Consider the following 17,500-nt stretch of genomic DNA (forward strand, 5'->3'; position numbering starts at 1 on the left):
CAGGCTGACAACGTTGCTTATGGTAAAATATTCAATCTATATAGTGCAAAAGAGGTCGTTTTCCCCCACTAAAACTAGAAATGATTTTGTAACTCATTTTGAAGGATACTCTTTGAAGCTATAAAATGCCGTTAAATTTACTTATCTTTCTGAGACTTTCCTGTACACAGAAACTCTTTGCAGTATACTATTTCTTGTCTATTCGTATTGAAATTTGATAAATCGTTGAATTTACCTATTTTTTCCTGTGTGATGTGAATAAAACCAACTTGTAGGGGGTTCTGAAGGAATTCTCCGCTAGAAAATTTTGAAATCTTGAAGATCGGAAATGCTACTTGCAGCAGTCTCGACGAGATATCAAACAGACAACAGAAGTATAAACGATCTCGTTCCATCGCTTGCACACAATACTTATTTTCGTTATTAATTCGATCAGCAGTACTAGTCAGGTTGTTTTCTTGTTAAATTTTAAAAGAATCAACTCAGAGACTTATACGGTGGCCCGTAAGGCACATGGCATTTCGTGATCAGTTTTCCTACTTCAAATTTTGAGTTAAAAAACTCGAAATTTTGCATTTTCAGACTCGAAATTTCGTGTTCACAAACTCGAAATTTTGAGCTTACAAACCGGTCAGTGTAAAATGCAAACTTCAGACAAGGGGTAAAATGAAGACTATACTAAGGTTATAATTTAACTGTTGAAAAAGCCCAAACCTTTAACACAGTTAGCACTTCTAAAGGGTATGGGCTTTTTGAACAGTTCCATTATAACTTTAGTCTGCATTTTACTCCGTCTGCAGTCTACATTTTACACTGACCAGTTTACAAAGTCGAAATTTCGTGAGTTTGTTAACGCAAACTTTTGAAGCAGGAAAACTGATCACAAAATTCCCTGTCCCTTTCAGGCCACATGAGTTAGTGGCTGGTATTTTGTGTGCTCAAGGAATATTCTAAAGGGTCATTTTCATGAGACGGGACGAACTCAAACCGATATGCGCGAGTTCGCATCAGCTTCCATACATTTCTTTTCATGCGTTTACATGAGACCGGCCCGACAATGAACTCAGTGTTACTTCGTCTCGGTTGCTGCAGGACCGAGCCTGAGAAATTCTGGTTCCGGTCTGAGTTCGTACCTTTCCCATGTAGAAAAACAAATCTCAGAACGTGTCCAAAAATTTCAAGCCTGCATGCTTTTGGGTGAGCCATACATTTATTAGAGCAAAACAGATCAAGTTTCGTCCGAAACCAGGCACCAAGCATTTTGTCCCAATTTCGTATGAACTGCTGCAAAAATATCATACCAGTTGAAGTTCATACAGGTCTCATGTAAATACCTCTAATATAAGGCCCTTGTTCTCACTATAACTGACGCATCTCTATTTTCAGGCAATTCCTTCTACGATGGGCTTGACCGCATAATCCTTCCCCACTTGATTAATAAAATCTACTTTAAAGTCTACTTTCACTCAAACTGAATAGTCAATAAACACTCGTTGTTGAAGTGAATTTTTTTAATTCCAGCGTTAAAAGATTCTACAGATTGATTTCAAGCTTCATTCGTTCTACACTCTCAATGAATGAATGATTATGTCGGAACCTTGCCAAAGTTGCCGTGAATCTACTAACTTAGTAGCTGGTAGATTCTCTACAACTCGGACAACGTTCCGACAAAATTAGTCTCCACAAAAAGGACAGATCAATAAAACGCTGATATTAATCTGCATTTGAAGGCCTAGCTAAACTATGCAAAAGATCGGCATCGGACGATAAAAAGCACGATTTGTAAAGGGTTTCTGCTGAATTATCCTTCTTTGTCATAAAACGCTGATTTTGATTGGTCGGAACTGTACCTATTAAGAAGATATAATAATGTGGGTTTTTAGCAAAAATTTCGCAAACACAATACCATTACTACTCTCTACCACTAATAACACTAATAATAATAACATTCACACGTACTACAATTATATGTTTTATTATAATGAAAAACTTTTAATTTCTGAAGCTTTGGTAGCTAGTTTTCCTGTCCCTCGTCATGCTTTGAATGCATTCTAATTGATTTCTTTGAAGGGATTAACAACGTATCAATCACACCCGAGCGGCCAAAGGGAAAACATACTTGTATCGCCCCGGTATATATGTTTTGGGCCGTTAGTTATGTTTGCGTGGTATCTTATTTATGTTACTTCTGATTTATTTAGCAGAGAAGAGGTGTTAAGATGGTGAATACTCTACATACACTGGCGCAAAACGATATTGGTAAAATGGTAACCGAATTCGTTGAGAACGTTTGATAACCTATTGTCGTCTGAGAGTAGAAGTCAGGGGCATGGAACATGAGATAAAGGTTTGTGTAATTAATGTCCATTACCTGTTGGGCGGGAAGCTTGGACGCCCGAAGATCGAAGAAAAAATAACCAAAACCAGAGAATTGATAGCGATTCACCGGCATCTGAAAAAAAAAAAATAAATAAAAAATAAAAAAAAGGGAACGTAAATACGACTTTACAAAACAATCGTCCCTAACCCTAACGGCCATGTAGTCAGTCAACAACGAGGGCAGGTGACGGATCATTTCGGGACCCGTTGACCCATCTACCGCGTTTCTGGACTATTCGTGTCAATGTAAACTCTGTAAAATGACAATTTCAGATCCTTTGCTTTTTTTACCTTTTAGCTGAAGACACTGGTATTTACTGGCTTTCGGTAAGTTCTTCGAAGTTTGAATGATTTCTTGACTTCTCTCCTAAAAGCAACAACGTCATGTAACTGAATTCTATATTCATGAGTGGGTTGCATTAAAGTTTCTTGCAATCTATGGTAACCTTTTGTTTTCCATTTTTTGAGTCTGATGCAAGTCTGATTTGCTGCTTGTACGTTAAAGTCTATTCCATTTTTTTAGGTATGATTTTTCTGAGACGAAAGCACACCAGAACATAAGCAACTTTACACGATATCTGCTCATTGGAAATGAACGGTGCCTTGGGAATTAACAAAAATAGTATAATAAATCACTTGCAGGAGGTGTTACGAGGTTAGAAATTGTAGTGTCCTGTTAAGGTTTTGATTTTAACTGAGTATGAAGCTTTTTTGACACCTTTTCTTTTTCAAGAGAGAATTCTTATACGTGTTACGGAAGCTTCGTTGACGATGAACTCTGAACTGCAGATCAGTGGCAGTATATAGGCTACCCATTTCCTCTTACTTTTATCTTGAACTATTGCATCATTTTCCTTTGTTGAAGGGCGATTCAAAGAGAGGAAGTGTCTCTAAAGTTCAGTAGGATATCATACCATTCAGACCGAGCTGTCTTTAAAATGAAATTCTCTTCGCGTGGCATTTGGCTCCCTTGACTTTTACTGAAAACTAAGAATTTCATCTACTAACTCGTTTAAAATAGGTCACAATCTCAGATCTCGCAGTGTCGTTTTCATGAGATGCTGTGATTCCGCAGAAAAAAGATTGCTTTGTTTTGTCCACGTGGATGATATCAAAATGGCAGCTTGGAAAATCGGTGGCGTTTTCTGGCGCATTCCAAGCATCACTTGCTTTGATGGTCTGAAAGCAATTTAAAAACACATAAGAAATAATCGATATCTTTTAACTTTGGTATCTTAATGATCACCGGCAAATGTAGCGATAACTCAAGATTTTCTTTTGTAAGGCCGCCCCGTTTACAGTTGACAAGTTTCCCTTGACAAGTATTTTTTCCTTGTCAAGGGAAACTTGTAAAAAATAAAGTAAATTTGACAATTCTTCCTTGACAAATGCCAAGGAAGAATTGTCAATGATATAAATTTGTTCGTGTAAACGGACAAAAAGAAAATGTGGCAGGGTATATTGATGAGATTAGTTTCCAGTATCACACTCAGGCTCTTTGCTGTCACAAAGGAAGACGAGGTAGAGTGCATGAGCTCCGACGAGCTATAGGAACTGGAACATTTTTATGGACTCGCTGACTTTGCAGACACAGGCTAAACTTGTTCATCGTCTACACGAGCAATTATTCCTTTTGAAGAAGAACTTGTCGAGGAAAAATTGTCCATCATATGCACGAGCAATGATAATTGTCAAGGACTGAAACTTGCCGGTATAAACAGGGCTTTAATTCCACCATGCAGGGCCGAGAACGCCGGGCCCTGATTTTTTAGGTTGTTTAAAAAAACTAGAGTCGGACAATTCGCCCATAAGACAATTAGCCCAAGCAGGACAATCTTTGACCATACATGGTAGCTAATCACTTGAAACCGCAGCCCTAAACCATGACTGAAATAAGTGCTTACATCTAAAGGCTACAGACTTAAGCACGAAATTCAATTCTGAATACCCACTTCAACGAAATCATTACGCGGATTAAAGGGCACAGGTCACAAGGGATCGAATCCGGTTGGCCAGCCCATCACCGAAAGGAAGGCCCTAATCAATTAAGGGAACTACGCCTGCGCCTATGGGGTAACGAATTAGTCATCTCTTTTATCTGTTTCATTTTGTACATTAAAGAATGATTCGATCTGACGACGTGATAACGCTTATTTAATTTTCCCACGCCGGTTAATCTACAATCAAACTCTGCCTTTAGAATTGAAGTATTATAGTAGTAATTTTACCATTATACGTTTTTTGACGGGACAATGCACCGGAAATGATTCCTCCAGGATCGTAAAATTTCGGGAAAAGTTAATGTGTCTCATGCCAGTTTCGACAATTTGGAGGGAATGTCTCTTTAGCAGGATTACTTTTACAACAGAACGGCAATCCGTGTTCTGGCACCAAATGAAACACCAATAATTGCTTAATAAGATGTACTCATCAAGGTGACGTAATAGGTTAACATGACAACAAAAACGCCATCTAAAAGAACCGTATAGTCATTTGTCTTTAAACGCTTATAAATGAGATTTTTTTGTTGCAGGAAAGTGATTTCTCAGGGTAAGATAAAACCAACGTGTAACGCGCGTTCACAGCTTCCGAATATTCAGTGCTAAATACCATATTTGGAATCCCCTCGCTCCAGTTAATTTCGCGCGAAAACATTGGTGGTATTGCATCACGGTGTTCTTGCGAACTGATTGGTTAAATGTTTCTCTCTTGTTGTTGCAAATATGGTACTTAGCAAATTGAATATTCAGAAGCTTGTTTCCCAGCACACAACGGGCCGTTACACGTTTCAACCCTTATGGGTTTCTGATAAAACTCAATGCAAAAATTAAAACATCGGCTTTGGAGTGGATTCAGAGCAGCCTAAACCAATTGCCAAAATGGTTTACTTGTTCAAAACTTTATCACTTTTTGCTTACCTTCACTTTACTTCCTTTGATCTTCCATCCGTGTTCTAATGCATGGAGTTCAATTATGATATCCTCATCACTGTTGGACACAAAGATCCCAGCCACTGGAACCAGAAGTTTGTGATGTCTTTCTTCTTCTTTCTGGCACACCTGCTGATTATTGCAGCAAAATGTATTGATTCAGAATCGTGGTTCACCATAATTCAAAACAGATGCGGCTGCGTGTACTGACGTTAGGTCGACTACTTAAAAAATGTAATACAGATCTCGAATAGTCGCCGATAAAATAGTGCTCTGTGATTGCTACCACTTACTGGCCTTCAACTTAAGTGCCTTCGACTAACTCCTCTCCCCCTTCCCCCCCCCCCCCCATCCCGAGAGTAGCGTAGAAGACATACAACCACTGTACATGGAGACTAGTACGTGCATTCAGTAAAGTCAAACGCAAAATCAAGCGCACTGTAGAAGCTTGAGACAATGGAAAACTCTATAGTATAAACATTGGTAACCGAAAAAAGCTGGTACTCAGGGCAATCCAAAGAGAGAACGCTAATAGACCAATTTCGATATATTAAAATTCAATCCTAAACAAAAGGCGTCATCTCGAGGCTCCGGGGAATAAATATAAGGATTTGTATGAGTTTATTCCCCAGAGTCTCGAGATGATGCCTTTTGTTTAGGACTGAATTTTAATATATCGAAATTGGTCTATCAAGACAAATTGGAGTGAAGCCATAGAGAAATAATATGAGGGAATGCAGAAGTACCTTACATGCTGTTGTCGTATCATCTACCAGATAGATCAAAATCTTCCAGTCTTGTCCTTGCCTTGGCTGCTCTGCAAGAACCACCATTTGCATTCGTTTCTTGTCGTTTTTTCCTGGTCGTCCAAAAGCAGCGATTTCAATGTCTTCCGGTAGCACTGGAAGGGTTACTTCGATGTCATTATGTTTGTGTACTATTTTTGCATCAGGGTAAACCTCCTTTAGGCTTCTCCAGCGGTCTGATTGTCCAGTTTGCGCTTTGACAAGACTTTGTTTCGGTCGACATTTCACATCGATAATCCATGTGTTACCTGCGTTCACCAGACAGCTGTGCTCAATTGATACAGTGTCTTGTCCTTTCTTGACTTCGTAACAGCAGCTGACTTGAACGTATTTTGAGCCCCGGTCGTTGTTGACCTGTTGTTGGTCAACTGAAACAAAACAAATGTGATACATTCTGAAAACTAACTTTTGTGGATTGAATTTCCAAGTCCTTCGCAAGAACTGGCAAACCTGCCTTTGCGAATAGACCTATCTCAGGCAACCGTTTTTCATAAACCACCAATTCCTTGGAAGCAATTTTTGTTTCAATACCCCGTCCCAAAATGAACTGATTGAAAGGCCGTATCTTTACCACAAGGCACAAATCTGCAGTGCTTGTATGTGGGTAGCCTGCGTAAGTGCCGGCATTAATTTGGTATTGTTGGCGCGAGAGGAAAAATTAATTTCACAGCGCCCCTCAATACCGCCAGCTACGATAGACTGAGAGCAGTCTCTGTTACTCTGGACTTTTAATGGCTGAAACTGCGGGTCGCAAATACCGCGGGCTTTGGTTAGAAAGCGGTATTTGCGACCCGCAGTTTCAGCCATTTTGAAGTGTTCGTTCGTTTCAACGATTTAGAGCAAAAGAGAGACTGCTCGCGCGCAGTCTACAGCTACGCAGGCTAGTATGAATAATGCCATCGATCGGATATCAGGTAAACCTGACCGTTACACACCGCCTTGAAGAATATCAGCCGTCCGAGTATTTCTCCTTTTTACGCTGCAAAAAGAAATGAATAAAACGTACAAAAGCTTATAAAGGTTGATAAATAAACGTTAAAACATCTAAACTAGTCTAAACTCTAATCTGACACACGGTCTGCAAATGCTCGAACCGAATGCGTTACTTTTGTTCCACTGAATTTGAATCGAATAGTATATATATAATTATAAATCCAGTTGTTGTCGTTTCCAGTAAGTCAGACACAAAAAAATTCTATCCTGTGAAAAGCAAAAACGGACTTAAACAAGAAAATATTTGTTGACAAGGCGAAAAAGAGCGGTTTGCTGTTGCTGGACACCCTACAAAGAAAAGGAAAAAAAAATACGGAAAAGGATGTGTCTTCCTTAGGTGTTGTTTTTACGAAAACGTGATCGCCAACAAAATTGAAATATTGTCTACTTCACGGATTTTCTAAGCTTACCCATAGCCAAATGTGTTTTTTAACTCCGCAGAGTGACAGTACTGTTTTTTGCAAGGCTGTGGTGTACTACGTAGAACTTGTTATGTTGCTGTCACTTTATATCTATGTCATCCTAAGGTTATAGCCAATTACACTTCAAGGAGATCGATAAACATTACCTCATATTATATTTTACGCCGGATTTTTAATTTTCCAGTCATTGTTATCTATTGTTGTGAATCCAATCTTCCTTCCATCACAATTTTGTTATTTTATCATATTTCCAATTAAGGGAAAGCCAACATCCTGACTTATTAAAAGGGTGTATAGTTGGGGTGTATAGTGGTTGGATAGTTTGTTGACATGATTTGCTTATTTCTTTGTCTATCCCATTTTCATTTTAATTGCTTTATTTTATTGTCATTTTATTCGACTTTTAAATAAGTACTGAAAAAATTTTTTGTTGGTGCATTGTTGAGTAATATTAGCATATGCCAATTTTTAAGAACATTCGAGAAGTAATTACGGCTATTAAGCATTCTCTCGTGTTCAAAAACAAAAAAAAATTCCCTCGTGCTTATATTTTTTATTTCTTAAGCCCGCCGCACACGGTGAGGAAAGAGCTGAGCAAACTGCCTCGCCAGCCGGTTTGCTCAGCCGTTTTCTCACCGTGTGCGGGGAACTTTTGGTGAGAAATTCGCCTCGCGAGGCCGTGAGGAAAAAATCAAACATGTTTGATATTTTTCGCCTCGCGAGGCAAATTTCTCATTGTGTGCGGCCATCCTGAGAATCGAGTTGAGCTTGGTCAATGAAGCCTCCAATAAAAATACATGGCATTCTCACGTGACTTCAGTGACGTCGGAATTTCTTCTCCGACACCACGAGCATCCTGAACCGCTGGAGTCACGTGAGTATGCCATGTATTTTTATTGGCTGCTTGATTAAACCAAGCTCAGCCCGATTCTCACGATGGCCGCACACATTGAGGAATTTGTCTCGCGAGGCCAAAAATATCAAACATGTTTGATTTTATCCTCACGGCCCCGCGAGGCGAATTTTAAGGTAGACCTTTGACGAAAATAATTTTGCATATCTTAATTTTTCGCGGGAGAAGATAGGTGATTGTGCGAGGAAAGAGATAGCAGCTTCTTTTAAGCTTCTATCTCTGACGAAAAAACGATGTCGTGCATTTGAGTTCCAGAGTTGTCATGGAGTTCAGTAAAAATTATAGAAGAGCTTAAAAGCGGGACATTTGGGTCCGTCTATTTGGCGGATTTTAAATTTGGAGAAATGCAGCGTCATGTTTGCATCAAGAAGTTGAAAGGTGAATCCGCCGCTTCAAAGCAACGCTACCGAGAACCACATTTGCTAGTGATGTTATCGTTTGGTCGGTTTTCTTTCTAATATAAGATTGAAATATCTTTTCTCGTGATCCGAGTAAATCAATTTCCTCTTACAAGTTGTTAAATTAGGAGATATAACATTCGATTTTTTAAACACTTCAACCTCCGGGTGCGTCGAGTTTCTAGGTACATCCAAAGCACCCAAACGCGTCGCACACTCTACCTTTCTATCGTCCGATGCCATCTCGGCTACGCAACCCAAGTATGGTCACCACAGTCTATTGGCCTACTTAAACGAGTTGAAAACGTGCAGCGCCGTGCAACAAAACTAAATTTGAAGCTATCTTTCCGCTGTGATGTAACCTATAAGACCCGCCTCCAACTAACAAATCTGTTACCCATCTCATACTGGCATGAATATTTGGACATGGTTTTTTTCTACAAAGCTGTTAATAACTTAGTTTTCGTAGACAGTGAAGCTTTACCTGTAACTAGACAATTTGCGAGATCTACTAGGACATCGAGCAGCAGTGCTATTACTTATATTCCTAACCGATGTAGAACTGTTACCTATCAACGTTCATTTTTCATACGCGCGTGCCGCGCATAGAATGTTCTTCCCGCTGAGCTACGCACAAGGCACATCTCTCTAGCTTCATTTAAAAGTTTATTACATCAATATTATAAAAAGGCTCTGAACTTGTACGACGTTGACGACATTAGAACCTGGAGAACAATCTGTCCTAGGTGTAACACAGCGAGGTCTCTCCTATGCCCGCTAACGTGCTGCTTCTAGCAATTTGGACTTCCGCTTTGTTTCCTCTCAAGTTTCATGCTTACATATTAGTAGCTTTAGTTATTAAGTATTTTTATATAAATAATTAACGAGGGATCCACTGTAATTGGCTATGCTGTAGTGGTCTCCCCGCCTAATAATTTTTTTTTTCTTTTCTTTTCTCCTTGTATTATTTTTTCTATTTTTACCTATAAATTTATATTGTATTCCAGTTAGGCGAAGCTAAATAAATAAATAAATAAAAAGACGTAAAGGTTAATTTAGCACGAACATGTGTTGTCGAAAAATAAAGCATTAGGCTTCATTACTTATACAGCTGTAAACTTTTGTTGAGACAGGTTAGGAAATGACAAGATAGTTTCATTTTGGATCATGTTCGCAAAAGGATAGGTTCTGCTTTGTTGACATTATGTTCAAATTTTACTTTAAATATGAATAAAACAGTGGATTCTATCTAAGCGCAATGTCCTTGAAATGTTTAAATTCCTCATAGCAGGAACAGAAACGTTTTCCAGATTTGTTATAGTAACTGCCCATATCTGGACCAAGCTTTTTCCGTTAACTCAAATACGTAAAAAAAGTGAACACTGTGCACCCAGTAAACACGAAAAAAAGCGTGCAGAACGTCGCAAAAAAAGAAAATAAACAGGAATAATTTTCAGTGTATGAATTGGTAGCAACAATCCATGTTTTACAAATCCATCTTTTACAAATCCAGTCCACGTTTTAAAGATCCAAGCCAGTCTATCTTTTACAATATGCCAAACCCGACCGTTACACACCGCTCTGAAGAGTATCTGCCAGTCCGCGGAGTATTTTTCCTTTTTACTCTGAAAAAAGATTTGACTTAGACGTACAGAGTTTTATAAATAAACGTTAAAACATCTAAACTAGTCTAAACTCTTATCTGGCACACGGACTTATCATTGTTCGTTCACGCAAAATTTGGCGGCCGCTGGCAAAACCAGGACCGGACCGGACCGGACCGGACCGCACCGGACCGAACCGGACCGGACCGGACCGGACCGGATCGACAAAACCCGGACTGGTTCAATATCAAAATTCCTGCCAATAGACACATGAAATCCCTGGGTCACCAGTTAAGGTTACTTCCCACCTTCGCGAGTGTCCTTCCGGAAAAAAGTTCGTACTCGCGTTAGTTTCAATAAAATCATAACAAATTAAACATCAGAAGAAAGCTTAGTAAATGTAGTTTTACTATAAATATCTTTTGGTAAGTGTTAGGATCGGCGCCGATAAGACGTGAAACCGCCGAGGGTTCTTCTGTTAAATTTATCGGGTATCGGATGCCGCTTCAGGAGGAAAATTACTTCACAGTGTTGTTATTCACAAGCCATCAATCAAACAAAAGCTTGTCAGGAGATTCCGATATTTAGAATAATTTCTCATGGCGTGCATTTACACAACATACCTCGCATATTTTTGGCTACTCCAACCTTAGATGCGGATATCTAAACAACCAATCAGAATATCGAGAACGCCTGAGACAATTTCGTTGATTGATGGCTTGTGAGTAACAACACTGTGAAGTCATTTTGCTCGTGAAGCGGCATCCGATACCCGATAAATTAATTCGAAGAACTCTCGGTGGTCTGACGTCTTACCGGCTCCTGAAAATAAAAGGAAAACTCGGTTACACTATATCTGTTGGCGTAAACTGCATTTATTAAGACTAAAAACAAAATAAGTATGCAAGGCTGGTTTTACGGCTGTGAGGATGTATAGTGTTTGTTTGACCAATTTTCGTCAGGCACGGCCTGACTTCTTCAGAGAGTTAACTCATAACTCGTAAATAACTCCCTGAAGAAGTCGGGCCGTACCCGACGAAATATTGGTCAAACAAAAACTATATATCCTCAGAGCCGTACAACCAGCCTTCCATAATTATTTTGTTTTTAGTCTAAATATTATTTGCTAGTCAGATCTCCCAAGATCCGGCACTTGTACTTTGTTCAGCTGGCCCTTGCATACAAAAACTGTCCACATTTATTAATCATTTGGTCCGGTCCGGTCCGGTCCGGTCCGGTCCGGTCCGGTCCGGTCCGATCCGATCCGATCCGATCCGATCCTGGTTTTGCCAACGGCCAAATTTGGCGCAGTGTCACAAATGCTCGAACCTAATGCGTTACTGTTGTTCCACTGAATTTGTTTCCTTAAAGTTTCAAACGAATTGTGTAATTATAAATTCAGTTGTTGTCGTTTCCAGTGAATCAGACACACTAACTGAAATTTTATCTAGTGAAAAGGAAAAAACGGACTTAAACAAGGACATTTTTGTTGACAACGCGAAAAAAGCGGTTTTCTGCTGCCGGACGTCCTTCACAAAAAAAAAAAAGGAAAAAAAAGGAATGGCCTTCCTCAGCTGTAGTTTTTAGGAAAACGCCGTCGCCGACAAAATCGAGATGTTGTCTACTTCATTTATCTTCAAAGCTTACCCATAGTCAAATGTGTTGGTTTTTTAACTCCGTAGAGTGACAGCACCGTTTCTTTGCGAGGCTGCGACGTACTGCGTAGAACTTGTTATGTTCCCTTTACTTATGTAGCATCTACAAGTCACAGCCAATCACACCTTAAGAAGAGCGATCAACTTGACCTCATATTATATTTCACGCCGGATTTTCAGTTTTGTTTATTATTTATTGTTATGAATTGGAACTTCCTTGGAGAGCAATTTTGTTTTTTTATCTTATTACCAAGAAAGGAAAGCCAACATCTCGGGGTTTTTCCCAAGCGGAAATTTTGCTGCGTTGCACATTCCAGACCCTTCAACACTCGTTATCATTTTAACAAGACTTGCAAAACTTTTATTAACTAGTTCAACCTCGAATAGCAACTCGAAAATTATGAAACCTGTGGTGATCGGTCGCGATGTTTCACTTAACATTTGCACGATTGCACCGTTATGTTCGAAACCTTCATCCAAGTATTTCCTTCCAAGACTTATAAGTTAAGTTATCTTATTTGTGGTTTAAAAAATACAACGAAATATCTAATGATTTCAACAAGACCTTTTCCCACTGAAACTGAAAACGCTTTCGAAAGCATTTTATGCAGATCACTCAAGCCGCAAACACTCACCAGGGGAATCCCCAGACGAAGTACTCAAAAACACCGTCGCATAGACTTTCGATGGATCTGTAATTGCACAGGGTACTTTCCCGACAAGTTGTTGATTTACTGACAAGTATATTTTGACAGATGTAAATTTAATAACAATGCCCTCCTTTGGCAAAATCCAATGAAAAACTAGACTTGGAGAAACCTTCTAAATGACAGCCGTTTTAAAACAGATTCTTTTACGTCATTAGAAAAAAAAAATCGTTCTTCTTGGGCTCTCTTTATTTCCTAAAATACTTTCGGTTGTTAAGTTATTTGGTTGGTGCGAATTCATTAGCATAACGGATCCCGCCAAACTACTCGTCGCATGTATTGAAGACACTGTGCAGAAAGGGGTCAGCCTGTTAACGTTTCAGTTGCAGATCTAGACGTGTACAGAGGTTTTTTAGTCACAGAAGTAAGTACTATATCTTGAGTGTTCTCTTTTCTACTAGTAATTTATAGCTTCGGATTATTCCTTTTGGTTTTTTTCGTGGTGAATTCTACAATGCATTCATTGATAAACAGAGTATATTTTTTAAGACGAGGTTTTGTTTGTGGAATGTATTTTCCTTTAAAACATATGTTGAGCCAGCCGGTTGCCTCTTCATCGCATTAAACATAGCTTAGCATAGAAAGCCGCAACATGCTCGTGCCTCGTAAATAAACAATACCGCGCGTGATCTGGCATCAACTTCGTCAGATGCTCACGCGATTTTAACCTTTAACTAATACACACGCGTCGGGGATTCCCCACGGTGTAAATTTCCGTTTCGTTGTCTGAATCCACGCTGAGATCACGAGACCGGTTAAAGATTCGCCGCAGGTTTTAAATAGAGGTTGTTTTCAAGTAAAGAAGTCAAACCGGCTTATGCCAAAACTGTCGAGGAATTGATCAGGTGTCCTCGACTATTTTGGACACTGTATTCAGTAAATGTTTGAGCTTCTGAAGACCACAGAGGATTGCCAACAAGGTTTATATGTTCGTGTTTTTAACATTTAATTTCTTTAAGTCGGTAACGATACAAGAAAGAAAGAAGCCTTGCTCTGCGAATTGAATATTCTAAACCCGGCATTTTGCGGATAATTTGCCATTGTCTCTAAAGAACTTTATTGCGGTTTATATAATTGGCGTACAAGTAGCGAAAACAGCGCAAGCTATACGCATGTAAAGTTCTTCGTATTAAACCTAATTTTTGTTTTGATCTTCGTTGTTAAAAAAAATTCGATCTTGAAGCTCTTCGCGATCTAGTTTCACTCCAGTAGTTTAAAATTCTAGCTTTACAATCGTTTATTTTCTTCGGCGAATGCATTCCGAATTTGTTTACGGCTTGGTGTGTATACCGTATTGATATCCTAGAGATGTTGACAAAGACTTCTGCGCTGTCATGTATTTTTCGTGTAACCCAAACTTTCTGAAATATATAGACCGTAACCTAATGCTACATAAAGCTACTACAATTTCCGTGGAACTTTAAGTTGCGATTTGCGCTACTGTGTTAAATAGGTACGAAAGAGTCAATTTTCAGCCCAGAATAAACCACCAATATTTATAAGTTGTTCACTTTGGAACTGTCAATTTACCACCCGAGCCGATTTTGAAACGCAAATTCTCTCTCCAATGATAAACTCTTGGCATATTTCTTGCTAACGTGACTTTCTGTCGGGAAGATAGCACTGGCGATCTTCTAATTATTTACGTGATTTAAAAACATCTCTTGGCGTCGTGACAGGTCAGTCACCTTGATCACTCAGGCGATGATCGGTCTTGTCTCTCGACTTAATTCAATTTCCTCACATAAGAGGTGAAGCACTCAAAAGAAAGTGGTAATAGTTTTTAAAATCCTAAAACCACCAAATTATTACATCAACGTGCTACAAAGAGATTAGGGAGTTTAAGATCTAGGACGCGACGGCAACGAAAATGTCGCAGATTTTGCATATTTAATGAGCAAAACAATAGCTTTGCACGCTCTACACGTGCATTTTCCATTTTTGCACATTTCTTTCTCGTTTTCGGTAAATCTGCGACGTGAAATGACCAATTCTCAAGTTTTACGGAAAACGTGAACACAAGGCAGCGAATTTGAATTGTCTGTCGTAGCTTCAACGCCACACCTCCTAATTCAGTTCCTGGAAAGTTGCACTAGTTTTTAGAAGTTAGCCAAACCGACATAATGACGAAAAAGATAAATAAACCTGAACTTGCAATTTTAAATGACGTTTTCGTCACCGTCGCGTCGTAGATCTTAAACTCCGTATTGTCAGTGACGCGGCGATTCATCATGAATCGATTCTGTACGGTTCTAGGGCAAGATAGAAATATTCCACCTGTTTTCAGGACCATTAAGAATGCAGGGTATAAGAAAAGTAAATAAATAAATCAATCAATCAATAAATAATCGCGCGAGTGCAGTGAACGCGAGCACATTTCGTGATTTATGGGCACGAGTAATGTTTTGAAAGTTCTCATTGACCAATCAGAAAAGCGATATTTTGTCGAGTTTCAACAAATGGTGGTAACACTTCCCCGTGACAGTGTTCATCGGCGCGTGTCCTGGGCACGAGACTTCACTGATTTAAGCCACCATGCTTTATTGAGGTTGAAGCATTAAGAAATAGCACAATCCAAAGAATATGACGGTAAATATACGAATTTATTATTTGGAGTGCAGTTAGTACAAGCTAAATAACAAGAAACGAGATCTGTGGCGAGTCTTCTGTTTTTCAGTTTGACAAGCCGAGATTATCCTTGGCTGTGTTGAACACGTTGGTCCTGATAAGTTTCGATGGTCAAGCCATTGGTCGACAGTGACATCCGAAGCCCTTGGCTTTGTGTCATGCAGACGGTAGGAGACCATAAGGGACTCTTATTAAATTTAGCAGGGAGTCCATTACCAGTGTCTATTGGTCTAACCGTGTCATCGAGGCTATCTAGCGCAATCATTTTTGTCGAATACAAATATCACTGATTAGATCCGCCCATCGGGATCTGGGGCCTTTGTTAACGTTAAGTTGGCCTTTGCTGAATAAAATACTGTTCCCATTTGGCTTTCCAACGTGCTGGTCTACTTACCAAGCGTTTTCCTTCATTAAACCGCTTGGATTCCCATGCTCCTGATATATCATACTGAATTTGCTCAAGCAGTTTGATTTTGGTCTTCTAAACTATTCATGTTCTGTTTCCATGATATAATTAATCTGAAACCCTCAGTTCTGTTGCTCTTTTTTTAACTTTTGTGGATTATTGTGTTGTTTCTCAAAACCCTTTAAACAGACCTCGCAGTTAATTAAGACGAAGAGTATACCTGAAAAAGTATCACAACCAGTAACTTCCTTGTTGCCTATATTGATCTTAATGTAACACGGCTAACTAATATTCCCAATTCTTTGTTTTCTTTCATGTAGTTTTTAACGTGATGTCGGACGAAGTTCCCTTGAGAGAGCAAAAATCTTGTCTGGAACTATGCAACGAGGACGACCTGTACTTGATAGACGTATTCAGTTGTGTCCAACAAACTGAGATCTATGGACACAGGCATCCTCGCCAGCAACTTTTTTTGTACATTACGAGGGCTCCGTCTAAAAGCAGATCCAGCTTCCTACAGGTATTACTTGAATCAAAAGATTTGCTATCAAAGTAAAAGAAAGAACGAGAAAGATGGTTAAGTCGGCTTGCTTTTGTGGAAAGCTCCAAATTTTTCACGCGATATTTCGGTATTTATATTCTTGTATATTCAAAGGGTACACGTTTAAGGGCGTGCTAACTTTGCTCTTGTCTTGAAAACATGTTAAATGGGAAATGTTTTTAAAAGAGCAGATCGTGACGCACAAGTGGATTATAAATAAATGGACTGCAGTTTTACGGATGGCTTTCGGCAACCGGTTATTTTTTACGGGGATGTAAAGAAACGCGTCCCACAAATTTGTCGTCTTAACTCGTGATTAAACAGCTGAATACGAAGGAAGCAAGTGTGCATGATTATTTTAGAAAAAACATTCTAGTACTGGTTAGAAGACGGAGAAGATTTTAATGATGGCGAAATCAAAATCATGTATGAGAAGGTGGCATGTCAATAGGCCTTATGTCAGAGCGACTTTTTTCTGTCAAACCGTGCTGTTCGAAAATTCTTGCCAATTTAGCATTTTGTCCTATTGTAGCAAGTTATAGTTGCCCACCATTTTTGTCGTTTCAATCCGTCGCTCTGCTAATAGCATTTACGTGACTTTGTATATCGGTCTACTTTACAGGAAGAAAAACTTCGTTTAGGACTGAGTGCAGTTCACTCTGATACGTTTTGCTGGAAGAAGTCATCTTCTGCTGACAAAATTCTGGCTATTTTGAAAATGGAAGATTTGGAAGCTATAAAGCAGGTAATTACCGACGTTCAGCCAATATTACGATATGTGTTTCCCTTATATTGTTATTTTAACGTATCGTGTACCAATGGATCAGCCTCTCATCGGAACTGTATTCGCATCTGAAAGCCTAAACCGCCTTGTTTGGATGATATTAGTGAAAAGTGTTCAAAACTTAATGAAGGAGGACTGCATGTTATTGACTCACGTTCCAGAGCCTTGACTCTGAGGGTGACTTTCGGTCAGGTTATCAAAACTTCAGTCAAAGTAACCAACAACTCTAGTCCTTCTCAGGACTACTTTGACCAGCTGGAAGATCTTACTTGATCAAGTTTTTATGTGACTCCTGGCTTCAAACCGTTTGCTGTTTTAGTGATGACTGTCCTCG

The 17,500-nt window shown here is 39.2% G+C and overlaps 2 protein-coding genes across 5 annotated transcripts in view; one reads left to right on the top strand and one right to left on the bottom strand.

Moving 5' to 3' along the window:
* Positions 1 to 1,493: 1,493 nt before the first annotated feature.
* LOC138052236 (uncharacterized) lies at positions 1,494 to 12,226 on the bottom strand. Of its 2 annotated transcripts, none has more exons than XM_068898621.1 (7): positions 12,093 to 12,226; positions 6,056 to 6,483; positions 5,298 to 5,438; positions 3,388 to 3,558; positions 2,671 to 2,746; positions 2,372 to 2,452; positions 1,494 to 1,850 (listed from the first exon to the last, which is right to left on the bottom strand). In XM_068898621.1, the coding sequence occupies exons 1-7, from the start codon at positions 12,094 to 12,096 to the stop codon at positions 1,714 to 1,716; spliced, it is 1,038 nt and encodes a 345-aa protein (XP_068754722.1). In that variant the 5' UTR covers positions 12,097 to 12,226; the 3' UTR covers positions 1,494 to 1,713. The 2 variants fall into 2 exon arrangements, with proteins under 2 accessions (XP_068754722.1, XP_068754721.1); XM_068898620.1 differs by having other exon boundaries at positions 5,298 to 5,441.
* A 793-nt stretch (positions 12,227 to 13,019) lies between these two features.
* LOC138052239 (uncharacterized) overlaps positions 13,020 to 17,500 on the top strand; it is a 12,505-nt gene continuing 8,024 nt past the window's right edge. The window contains exons 1-3 of one of the 3 annotated variants that reach the window (XM_068898625.1): positions 13,020 to 13,171; positions 16,162 to 16,361; positions 17,005 to 17,127. In XM_068898625.1, coding sequence (XP_068754726.1) covers positions 16,173 to 16,361; positions 17,005 to 17,127 — 312 coding nt within the window. In that variant the 5' untranslated portion in view covers positions 13,020 to 13,171; positions 16,162 to 16,172. Of the gene's footprint in view, positions 13,172 to 13,574; positions 13,728 to 15,315; positions 15,397 to 16,161; positions 16,362 to 17,004; positions 17,128 to 17,500 lie in introns of those variants that run through there. The other 2 variants (XM_068898624.1, XM_068898627.1) reach the window with 2 other exon arrangements.

Source organism: Montipora capricornis, chromosome 6, assembly GCF_036669925.1.
Source record: "Montipora capricornis isolate CH-2021 chromosome 6, ASM3666992v2, whole genome shotgun sequence".
NCBI lineage: Eukaryota > Metazoa > Cnidaria > Anthozoa > Scleractinia > Acroporidae > Montipora > Montipora capricornis.

Coding starts and splice junctions, on each gene's coding strand:
- LOC138052236 (XM_068898620.1), bottom strand. Junction 3,559..5,297: donor TCAAAGGAAGTAAAGTGAAG/GTAAGCAAAAAG, acceptor AATTGCTTTCAG/ACCATCAAAGCAAGTGATGC. Junction 1,851..2,371: donor CCAAGCTTCCCGCCCAACAG/GTAATGGACATT, acceptor TCTTCTTAATAG/GTACAGTTCCGACCAATCAA.